The sequence below is a fragment of the Hyaena hyaena genome, unplaced genomic scaffold (genome assembly GCF_003009895.1).
Source record: "Hyaena hyaena isolate Hyena2069 unplaced genomic scaffold, ASM300989v1 scaffold_83, whole genome shotgun sequence".
Classification (NCBI taxonomy): Eukaryota; Metazoa; Chordata; class Mammalia; order Carnivora; family Hyaenidae; genus Hyaena; species Hyaena hyaena.
This window is the reverse complement of record NW_024080715.1, coordinates 899244-910980: the sequence shown is the minus strand read 5'-3', so window position 1 is coordinate 910980 and position 11737 is coordinate 899244. Positions and strand designations below refer to the sequence as shown.

The following is an 11737-nucleotide window of genomic DNA, read 5'->3' as shown; positions in this document are numbered from 1 at the left end:
TCCAAGTTTTAAACACAGTAAAAGAATCCAAGCAGGCCTGTAACAGCAGGGATCCGGAAAGATTTGAAACAGTAGGTGACTTTTCTAACAAAACTCACACAGTCTTGGTTAGGCTAACCTAGCCACAACAGAGCAGAAGGAAAAACAGTATTTTTTTTTTTTTTTAAAGCAGCAGCTTAGCTTGCTGGCTCAGCAAATGTTTTTCCCTATTATAGTTTGAAAAAGAACATGACTTGGAGGCCCTTTTACCCTTAGTCCTTCCTCCTGCCCCTGACTGTACCATTAAATCCTAGATACTGGGGTGACTAAAAAGGAAAGGGAATAAATCAGTAATTGCAAAAAAGTTTCCCCCAATTTTGTGCGTGACAGCATTTGCTGCTTTAAGTTGATTATAAAATCAGTTCAAGGGTTTGCTATGCCGGCAAGGTCACAGCCAGAGGGGGCAGTGAACTTTGGACTACAGCTGGATAGAGAGGTAAACAACAGGACTATAAATATCAAGGCTTTTGGCTGTGGAGCTGCGGAGCTGAGTAAAGAGAAAGGACACAGACTGATCCGAAGGGGTTCTGTAAGTAGGAACGTTGTGTTCTCCATTATTTCTTTTTGAGTGTGGTAAATAATTTGATTTTGAGTCTGATAAAATGTTTCTGTCTTTAGAATAAATTTTTAAAAAAAGAGAGATGGGTAAAGAAGATAAAACTAATACAAAAGAAAGAACGGAAGAGTCTGGACTGGAATGTGGTGGGTGAAGGTCTGTGGTGGGCACGTCTGTAGCCCTTTGCTGATTTCTGCCCTGTCTACTGCCTCCCCCCATCCTGTGGTTGGAGATGGGAGCAGAGGAGGCTGGAGAAATGGAACAGTTACTCTGCAAAGAGTTGTGATGTTATAGAGGCAATATAGCTTGTTTAAGCTCAGCTCCTGTTTGAAGAGCAGAGACTGAAATAGCCATTCTGTAGCTGTAGAAATGTCCAAGGATACTGTGAGCCTGTTTGTTTACTGTCAGGAAACAAACAAACAAATCCCTGGTGGTAGAGAGAGCAGGTTTGGTCCACTGGGCAGAAGTGACTGCCCTTAAGAGTTCAAACCCATGTCAAATCAGGTGGCCTGTGATTAAATGCAAAGTTTTGCGGTTTAGAAGGTGAGTGGGTACTTTTAGGTGAATGAGGAAGGACCCTCAAATGGCAGTTTGAAGTTCAGGGAAAAAGTTTCTGCATATTCTGCCTTTTAATGGGGAATTTTAAACAAATGTAAGTCTGTATGTGGCCAGAAATCTAGTTCTGTGATCGAAAATTGGTGAGATTAGTGAAATTTACAAACACTTTTAGCAGCTTCTAATAAATCCTATTTAGTTATCTATTTAGTTATAGATAGCTATAACTATAATCAAATGTTTATTATACAAAAAATGATCTTAAGAAGAAGACAAAGTTGAACAGCCTATTGATTATAACAGAAGAGGAAAATCTGTGAGTGTGAACTTTGTAATCCACTACCCTCTGCCAATGACTTTATGTCTTTTTTCATCAAAAAACTAAATAAAGGAAGGGAAAAAGCATTTTCATTTATATTCACTATTTAGCCACTAGAAAGGCTATGTTATATGGCAAAGTGAGGAAACCAAGTGCCGAATTTATGCTGAAGGTTCTATAGTTACTGAAATTCTATCTTAGAAAGTAGGGAAAATCTCTCCATTCTAGTAAAAAACAAAACAGCTTGAATTTTCTTGATGTTCTCCTTGCCATCCGAGGGCATAAACAAACAAAACCCTCGCTACTAGTTATTAAAGGTGATCTATCTAATAGCTAAGAGGTCATGTTTTGGATTTAGGAGAACTGGTTTGAATCTAGTTTCTTTTGTGATTTACTATCTGTGTGGACTTGGGCAAGATGCCTAAACTCTCCTGGCCATGTTTCCTCAGCTGCAAAAGGCGGATAATGGTCACGTAACTGCAAGGATTAACTGATATGATAAAAATAACTGCTTAGCACCACCTGCATAGAGTTCTGTAAATGCTCATTAATTGGTAGTCATAATAAGGATAATTGTGCCGCCAATATAAATACTATCCTAAAGAAATTCCCAAGATTTAGTCCAGATATATCCTCTCTTTTTTAAATATTAGAATTTTTAAAAATATTAGAATGGTTGGAACGGCCTTAATCATTTGATTTATCTGTCTCTCTTGGATTTTGTGGTGTTAAACAATATGAAAGATAATCAGGTTTTTAAAAATTCTATCTGTATTTATCATACACCAGAGCCCAAATCACTCTGATTCTAACCTTTCTACTCCCGTCTTAATTCTGGGCTCACTCTAACCTATCATTAGCCTCCTACCTTCTCTCCCCAAAAGTATTTTACTTTCTTATCCCAGATTAGTGCCTGAAAATGTGCAACTTCCTACTTCTGGAATGTTGCCCTGTTCTCTCTCCACAGATTTTTTTTTTTTTTTACATTACAGAATGAGCCTGTTCCTGGATTTTTATTTTTCTGCTCATCTCTGCTGAATGTGTTCCTTATTTTCACTACCTGTTTACAGTTCACCTGTTTTATGTGTACCTCTGTGCTAAGAGTTAGCCATAGTTGGGGAATATTTCTAGTCAGATATTTACCTTTTCTACTCAGGGGGACATCTTTTTACCCAAGAACGTGCCATCTAGTCACAGAAACTTCTTGAAAATAATGGTAGCCAATGAATAGACTCAGTGTAAATTGCAGTGGGTCTTAAATGGTTGAGGGGGCAGTGATTTGTGACATTTCTTCTGGGTCAGGTTTTTCCTTTTGGTTCATATTTATCTTGGATGTGGTAGTAACACTTTGGCAGGCAGTTTTATACCTGAAAAGATTCAAATCCTTTAATATTCACGTATAGCTAGACTTTAAAGAATAAGAGGAACAATAGGGAGCCAGACCCAAGAGACTTCTAAATACAGAAGGCTTGAACATGAAGAGCTGAAGGCCCCATATGGACCACCTTCATGTTGGTAAACTGTTCTTACAGCCTCCTGTTTCTTCCTGGGTTCTCTTTTCATGGTCTTTTCATTTCTGTGCAGAATCCTCTACTTACCCTTTTCTTTCTTACATTGGTGGAGGATGGAAAACAGCAGTCAGAATTTGGTGCATCTTAAATAAAAACAAAATCACATTTGCAGAATATTATTGGGTTATAGAGGACACAGTCTCAAAAATTTTCTAAATGTACCGTCTCCTAGAAAAATACTGGGCAAATTTCCATAGCATGCTTACCAAAGTATCTTGTCAGATCAGATAGTTAAGAGGTGCTTTGACAACTCCTTTGCCTCTGGCTGATTTTTTACTCCTGCTGGGATGATGTGGTGTAGGAAGGCCCAACATAATGAGCCCAGCAACATTGGGGTAGAATCCATGGGCTAGAAGGGGCACCTGGGTGGCTCAGTTGATTAAGCGTCCAACTTTGACTCAGGTCATGATCTCACGGTTCATGGGTTCAAGCCCCACATCAGGCTCTGTGCTGACAGTTCAGAGCCTGGAGCCTGTTTCAGATTCTGTGTCTTCCTCTCTCTCTACCTCTTCTCTGCTCATGCTCTCTCTCTCTGTCTCAAAAATAAATAAACATTAAAAAATAAGAAAAAAAGAATCTTTGGGCAAGATATTGATAGGAAGGGGGATTGTACTGACTGTATTTATAGAAATTCCTGGTTATGACTGTGAAGTTACCTGTGAAGATGACAGCAAGGCTTCCTCTTTTACAGGACAACCCCAGCAATGTGGAAAAGCCTGGGGCTTGCCCTGGCTCTCTGTCTTCTCCCTTGGGGAAGAACAGAGAGCCAGGGACAAAGCTCCTTTTGTAAGCAGCCTCCAGCCTGGAGCATAAGGGATCAAAATCCCATGCTAAACTCAAATGGTTCAGTGACCGTGGTTGCTCTTCTTCAAGCCAGCTGATACCTGTGCATCCTGCAGGCATCCAGGTGAGCTGGTCTTTTGGTGGTCTTGGATTTCTCAAGGGGAAAGCTATTAAATACATACATAAAATAGAAATGGAAAAGATGTATTTATTTAATCATATTTTTAGAAAAACTATACATGTTTGCATAAAACATGTTAAAATATGCTAGGTGGATATACACCAAAATATTTATAGTGGTTTTCTTGGGATTATAGACAAATTTTCTTCATTTTGTGGACCTGTATTTTAAAATGTCCTACTAAATATGTATTGTGTAATGAAAATGTTCTAAAAAGTAATCCTGCAAATAGTTTAGTTATTTCGATATAGGAAGCAAATACGAATGCTTTGCCAGAATAGGATGACCACTAGACTTCTCATCAAATGTCTTGGGTCATTTAACAAATATGTATGTATATGTATCTAAAAATTATTTGTATAACATACATATATTGGCTGGGTTATTTGATAAGTATTTATTGGGTAGAATTCTCTAACTGTAAAATGGATTAAAAAATACACACTTTTTAGGGTTAATTTGAGGACCAAATGAACTATCATTTGTGTAAACATTTAGCATAAGATTTTAACTGAGCACAAGTGCTCAATAAATAATTGAAAAAATGTGTTTTAGTTTTTACAATATAAAGAAGAGATTTGAGTAAGTAAAAAATAGTAAGAGAGTTTCATGTAAAAAAAATTGAGAGAGAAGTCACAAAGAAATCTAATGAGATTTTTCCTTTTTTTTTTTTTGTATTTTTCCCAAATATTTTAGATTGGAAGACCTGCGAGTAAAACTGGAGCAACAAGGATATTTGAACATCTCTTATGTTGTTGTTAATCATCAAGGACTCCCTTCTCAATTAAAATATATGCATCTTAAAAATAAAGTTTCAGAACATATTCCTGTTTATCAACAAGAAGAAAACCAAACAGATGTCTGGACTCTCTTAAATGGGAACAAAGATGACTTTTTCATATATGACAGGTGTGTATACACACACACATACACACACACACCCCTAATTAAAAGGTGCCTGCTTTGCATTTAACAGTTATTTAAAATAAGACATCTTCTTTTGTTTTATTACATATTACTCAAAGTGAGCTATTAAAATGTTTGGTTTTAATATTTTATTTAAAAAACTGACTTTTGTGCAAAAGAATTCACCATTCTAGTAGAGAAATACAGAAAATTGACTATACTCCCCCCACCCCCATAAATTAGCATTCTGACTCAGTAAAAGGATCAATTTGTGTATCAAGTACAATTCTAACCTGAGAATTCTGCAGATGAATAACTACACTTTGCAGACCGCTTGCTTGTCTCTAATCTGATTAATAATTTAGAGGTTACACACCTCAATTTCTGAACTATAGAGTGTTAATCATTTAGGTTTAATCGTCTTGAATCTGCTTTTGATTCCATGAATGAATAAAACATTTGTATTTTAAGGGAACCTCCATGCTCACATTATTTGATATTATCAACATTCTTAGTTGGTGTTGTTTTCTTTTGACTCTTCAGAAGTGATGAGGCATACTCTGGTTAGACTTGAGCCCTACTTCACCCCACTCTAAATATTTTTAATATTACATATTCTTTTAGGACTGCAAACTTTTAATTTGTACAGGTGCAAAGTGTAGCTCTTTGATAGAACATTATATTATGTATCCTGGGTAAAATGTGGATAAGAAGGACATTTCAACTCCACCATTTCTGAGAATGCTGAGTATTATAATTCCATTTCTTTCATTATGCTGAAATTTTTGCTGTATCAAATATATTTTTACACAAATGGGCTATTGGCCAAGACTTGAGGATCTTTCTCGTTATGCTGTACTTTTTTGTTGAATGGAATTTGTGCTGCTATAGCAGTTATGAAAACCTCATGTTACTTGCAGAGCCTAATTTATGGTAAGGTAGTGATTTGTGCATTCATAGAATTTATGTCTATTACCAACTGTATTTGACCAAGTCACAATGACTCGACTATGTAGTTCTGATATTATTTATAGCGGCATATCTACAAGATTTCAAAATGCTGGTGTGAGTCTCACTGTAGTCTGGCTGTGACCTAACCTGGTATGCAGTGCCAGGGAGCTCACTTGAGACCCCATTCAAGGAAGTTTATTGGGAGGTGTGAATGGGTCTTAGTTATAAGACTATTAAACCAATAGCACCTATCCCAAACTGCTTGAATATGATCATGATACAGAAAATATTGTAATGATATTGTGTTTGCCTTTTTTTTTTTTTTTTTTAGATGTGGCCGTCTCGTATACCATCTTGGTTTGCCTTACTCCTTCCTAACTTTCCCATATGTAGAAGAAGCCATTAAGATTGCTTACTGTGAAAAGAAATGTGGAAACTGCTCTCTCATGGTACTTTATTTTTTTCAATTATTTCCACTGGGAGAAAAAAGAAAGTCTCTTAAGAGCTATTTAAATAAGTTAGTATTTTATGACCAATTAGCTAAGTAATGTTTCTGTTGGTATACTAAAAATAAACAACAGCAATTTTTATAATTACTTCCTATTTATGTAACATATACTGTAAGATACTTTTTCAAGATCTATATTGCTGCTTTTATCTAGAAGGAGTTTAGAAAACAAAAACCAACAGAAATGGCATATATCATCAAATGCCACCAAATGATGTTGCGTGTGCTCAAAGTGTCCAAAGAATTCAGCCAACATAAAATATTGTAGTACCCTGAATGTGTTCACCAAGACCCTAGTGACAGACAGCAAAGCTTATTCATGGCATTATCTGAAATGGAATTGAGGTCCAGATAGTTACTTACTTTATCAAAGATGTAAGACTGTCAGCTTTTCTAAGATTGTCAGCTTTTCCCTGAAGCCCTTAACACTGTCTGCCCATTCTGCAGTCAGAATTACTGCATTTATTTCACAGTGGAGTAAGTTTTCTAGACATTACTCATATTTTTCTCCTAAGAACCATGAGAATATTTATTCCTATTTATAAGAAGCTTTACATTTAAATACTATTTATAAAAAGATACTCAAGGAATTGATTTTAATTTATATTAACTAGACTCTCCCCTCCCCATATTGAAAAGGAAAATAATCCCAAACAATGTTTCCTTAATGGGGAAAATTGGCAAAATTTGACCTCAGGTTTAAAAATAGTTCTGAATTTTATTTGAGAGCTATAAATCCATCAGATTTCTCCTGTTGTAAAGAAACCATTTCAATTTTTAATGAATTATTTAATTAATTAATTTAGTTGTTATGGACCACAATAGGTTAATTACTCCAGTTATATAAGTTTTCACATTTTAATCTTCATTATAATCCTATGAAGCTTAGTCTACTGCTTCTAAAGATGGGGAGACTGAAGTAATATAAATAAAGTATTAATTCAATGTCTGACTTCTACTAAGTGCATAATAAATGCTAGCTATATTGATTCCTCATATTCTGGGATTGTTTTGCATTTTTACAAGTGCCTAATAGTTATAAATATACCCAGTTATATCAAAACAAAGGCACAGTCCCATAACAAGCTTAAAATTTTTGAACCACCTATAAATAAAATACACCCTATATATGATATGCCAGATCAAATTGGAGTTTTCTTTTTTTCATTGTATCCTAGATGCCATCAATTATAAGATACATTCTTTTATGTACTATTTTAAAAATGCTGTCAGTTAAGGTAGGACACTGTTACAATGCCATCAATAATAGGACACATTCTGATTTTAAAGACATTAAAGTGTGAAAAAAATACCTTGTGAGATCAATAAAATACAGTAATCAGTTTTGGAAACTAATTAGACTACTACCATTGACTTCTGAACATTTAGAACATTACATAGTATATTTTAAACATTTATCAAAAATGTTTATAAGCTTTTAATCAAGTAACATTAAATACTCTAAAGAAAACGAAACAAGTCACAAAACTAAAAGGCATCCTGTGGAATGGGAGAAGATAGTTGCAAATGACATATAAATAAAGGATTAGTATTCAAAATATATAAAGAATGTATAAAACTCAACACCAAAAAAATTCAATTAAAAAACTGGCAAAAGACATGAATAGACATTTTTCTAAAGAAGACATACAGATAGTCAACAGACACATGAAAAAGATGCTTAACATCACTCATCATCAGGGACAAACAAAAACTACAGTGAGATATCACCACACAGCTATCAGAAAGGCTAAAATCAACAACACAAGAAACAGCAGGTATTGGTGGGGATGTGAAGCAAGGGGAATTGTCTTATACTGTTGGTGGGAAGGTAAACTGGTGCAGCCACTCTGGAAAACACTCTCAAAAAGCTAAAAATAGAACTATCCCATGATCCAGCAATTGTACTACTAGGTAGTACTAATATTAGTAGTACCAATTCAAGAGGATACATGCACCCTGATGTTTATAGCAGCATTGTCTACAATAGCCAAATTATGGAAACAGCCCAAGTGTCCACTGATTGGTGAATGGATAAAGATGTGGTATATGTACAATGGAATATTACGCAGCCATAAAAAAAGAATGAAATCTTGCCATTTGCCAACAATGTGGATAGAGGTAGAGAGTATTATGCTAAGTGAAATAAGTCAGAGAAAGACAAATACCATATGATTTCATGCATATGTGAAATTTAAGAAAAAACAAATGAACTCAAAGAGAGGCAAACCAAAAAACAAATTAACTATAGACAACAAACTGAGGGTTGTGAGAGGGGAGGCGGGCAGGGGGAATAGGCTAAATAGGTGATGTGGATTAAGGAGGGCACTTGTGATGAGCACCAGGTGATGTGCGTGTTGAATAACTATATTGTACACCTGAAACTAATATTACACTGTATGTTAACTAATGGGAGTTTGAATAAAAGCTTAAAAAATAGCATGAAATTCTCAAAAGTAATTCAGTAATAACCAAAAAATGTACCACTTAATAGTCGTATGCAAAAATCCAGTGGAATTTTTAACCTTTCGAGACACGGAACCACTTAGAAAATCAATTTGAGAGACCACAAAGAGTCACGAAGTTTATTTATAAATCACTTTAGGTAAAAGTTTCATATGATGCTGCTATATCTATAAGCTTTGAGCCTATATTTGTAGGCACACAAAACAATAAAGACTGGCAGCGAGTTAACTAGATTGATGTAGATGGGAGCATATGCCCAGCAGAAGATGGGCAATAATTTGCTACTTGCAGCTGTCAGTTCAACAGCAGGGACATAGTAACAAGACTGCTCAAGTTCAGAACATTTCCTGGCATAAGTGGTGGCATGAAAAACTACTGGTTTTCAGCAGAGTTTACTGGCATTTTTGAATTAACAGAAATTAGTTTGCCTCAGACTAGAATATTAAATATGAATATAGTATTTGACACAGGTGTGAAAGTTTCCTTGTAGTTCATCTGCTTTTAGGATTTGATATTTGTTTGACTTTACTGCAGTGGATGTAAGTTCTTTTAACCAGTTTATTTAGTTTTGATTCTGCAGATGGAAATATAGTGGTTTGGCTTTCTTTTTAAGCCTTACATACCTTTTAAATACTTCTTCAGGGTTCTTAAAAATTTAGGAAATACTCTTTATAAAAAAAGGAAAATTTGAATTCTGCTATTGATTTAACCAGTATAGAAGCTTAAGTGAACTGCAAAATTTTAATTTTGTTATGCTCTGTTTTATCTATTTGCAAAACATTAATGTTAATTCCTTTGGAAGATGCTTGAGGATTCTTCGATTAAATACAAACTTTGCATGAGAAGAACTTTAAAATTAGGTATGATTGGAACCAAATTGTAATAACAAGTCTGGGTGTTGAAACTGACATCAAATTTTTACTGCATTAACATGACACTAGAAAAACAAAGCCAGTTCAAACCTAAATTGACTACTTTGAATTTTATATATGTTAGCTCTACAAATCATTTTTTGTGCACAGCTTTTAAATCTATAATTTTGCTGAAAAATGATTTATAAATTTGTTCTAGACACCGGAAGATGAAGACTTCTGTAAAATTGTATCTTCAGCTACCATGGGAAATACAACTGAGGCTCCACGGCCACATCACCACCACCGCCATCCCCACCCCCACCCCCACCCCCACCACCATCACCATCATAATCATGAGCATGGGCATCAGCGTCATGGGAATGGTGAGCTTTCAGAGAACCAGAAACCAGAAGCACCAGCTGCTACTGAGCAACTCCCTTCTCAAGTCCCTCATCACCACGACAAGCACATTGACCACCAAAGAGAGGGCCATTCAGAGGACTGAGACATGCCAGCAGGAGGTGAAAGTTTGCAACTTTCTGTCCTACAACAGAAGCTCTGACGAAAGGGATGTATAAATCAGTTACACTGCAAATTGCCCAAAGATTCAGAGTTAGCTCCTAGCAGCTGATGCTGACACTGACGGCATCTGATATTTGAAAAAACAGAGTCTGCAATCACCTGACAATGTAAAGAAAACCTTCCCTCTTTATGTAGTTGACAGGGACTCTGGGCAGAGGAGAACGTCATTGAATCTTGACAGTGACGTTTGCCTCCAGCTGCCTGACATGCAAGTCAGCAGCTCAAGCCCACAGAGGTCAGCACCAGTTGAAGCTGAAAATATAAGTCCCAAATATGAAAATGACCTTCATACTAAATATTTTAAACAGGATTATACTCCCCAAGTCAGTCTAGACAATTTCATTTCCAGTACTTTTATATGCTACCTAATTATCAGTGATCTAAAAATAAGAATTGGATTTATACAAAACATGCAGAAATCTATTATATTGGCTTCCTAATTTTAAAATTTAAGTCAAAGAAATTTTGACCCAAACCAAATTCTTATTATTTTATTATAAAGGTGATTGCAGCACTTGGTTAATATGTTTTTCTTTTTCTTTTTCCAGCATTCTACTTGCATTAATGAGAACAGAGGCATAAACTATGACCTAGGGGTTTCTGTTGGATAGTTAGCAATTTAGAATGGAGAAAGAACAACAAAGACATATTTTCCATTTTTTTCTTTACTTATTTCTCAAAAAAACCCTTTATTTTTCTTTTTAATCTTACATTTTTAACTGATTAAATTTTATAAAGAACAGTGAATTCTATCTTTTTAGGTTCCAGAAGTACTAACACATGAATATTTCGTTATGACTACATTTTAAATATGCATTTATACTTTGTATGTCTAAGGGTCATATCTTGATTTTTACTATCACATATGTATGAAACCCTTATGTCTTATTTTCTTTATCTAGCATTATTACATCACACCTTTAAAATTTGAGATAGTCTCTCTTGAAAGATGTAATGGAGAAGGTAAAAGAATGTTGTCTGGCTCTTGATTGCTTAGAAAGTATTTCCATAGTCAATGATGGTTCAGTAGGTAAACTAAGTCCTATAAACCTGAACTCCTCTATGGTTCATACTATTGAGCAAGAATGTAGTACACAGTGGGCCAAATGTGGATTTGTTTAAATAAACTCAATTTAAAATATTTAAAGTGATCTTGTTTTCATTGTTGCTATTTAGGTAGTATGTTACATTAATGATGGAAGTGGTGTTTTCAACTGTTTTTATTTTATTAAAAAATTTTTTTTAATGTCTTATTTATTTCTGAGAGAGAGAGACAGCATGAGCAGGGAGGGTCTGAGAGAGAGAGAGGGAGATACAGAATCTGAAGCAGGCTCCAGGCTCTGAGCTAGCTGTCAGCACAGAGCCCCAATGCGGGGCTTGAACCCACGAACTGTGAGATCATTACGTGAGCAGCAGTCGGATGCTTAACCGACTGAGCCACCCAGGCGCCCCTTCAACTGATTTTA

At 35.4% G+C, this 11737-nt stretch overlaps 1 protein-coding gene across 2 annotated transcripts; it reads left to right on the top strand.

Annotated features, from left to right (window-relative positions):
- The first annotated feature begins 365 nt into the window (after window positions 1–365).
- LOC120233059 (selenoprotein P) lies at window positions 366–11418 on the top strand. Of its 2 annotated transcripts, none has more exons than XM_039234141.1 (5): window positions 366–568; window positions 3732–3947; window positions 4701–4913; window positions 6193–6310; window positions 9907–10548. In XM_039234141.1, the coding sequence occupies exons 2-5, from the start codon at window positions 3745–3747 to the stop codon at window positions 10546–10548; spliced, it is 1176 nt and encodes a 391-aa protein (XP_039090072.1). In that variant the 5' UTR covers window positions 366–568; window positions 3732–3744. The 2 variants fall into 2 exon arrangements, with proteins under 2 accessions (XP_039090072.1, XP_039090071.1); XM_039234140.1 differs by having other exon boundaries at window positions 369–568; window positions 9907–11418.
- Window positions 11419–11737: the final 319 nt, after the last annotated feature.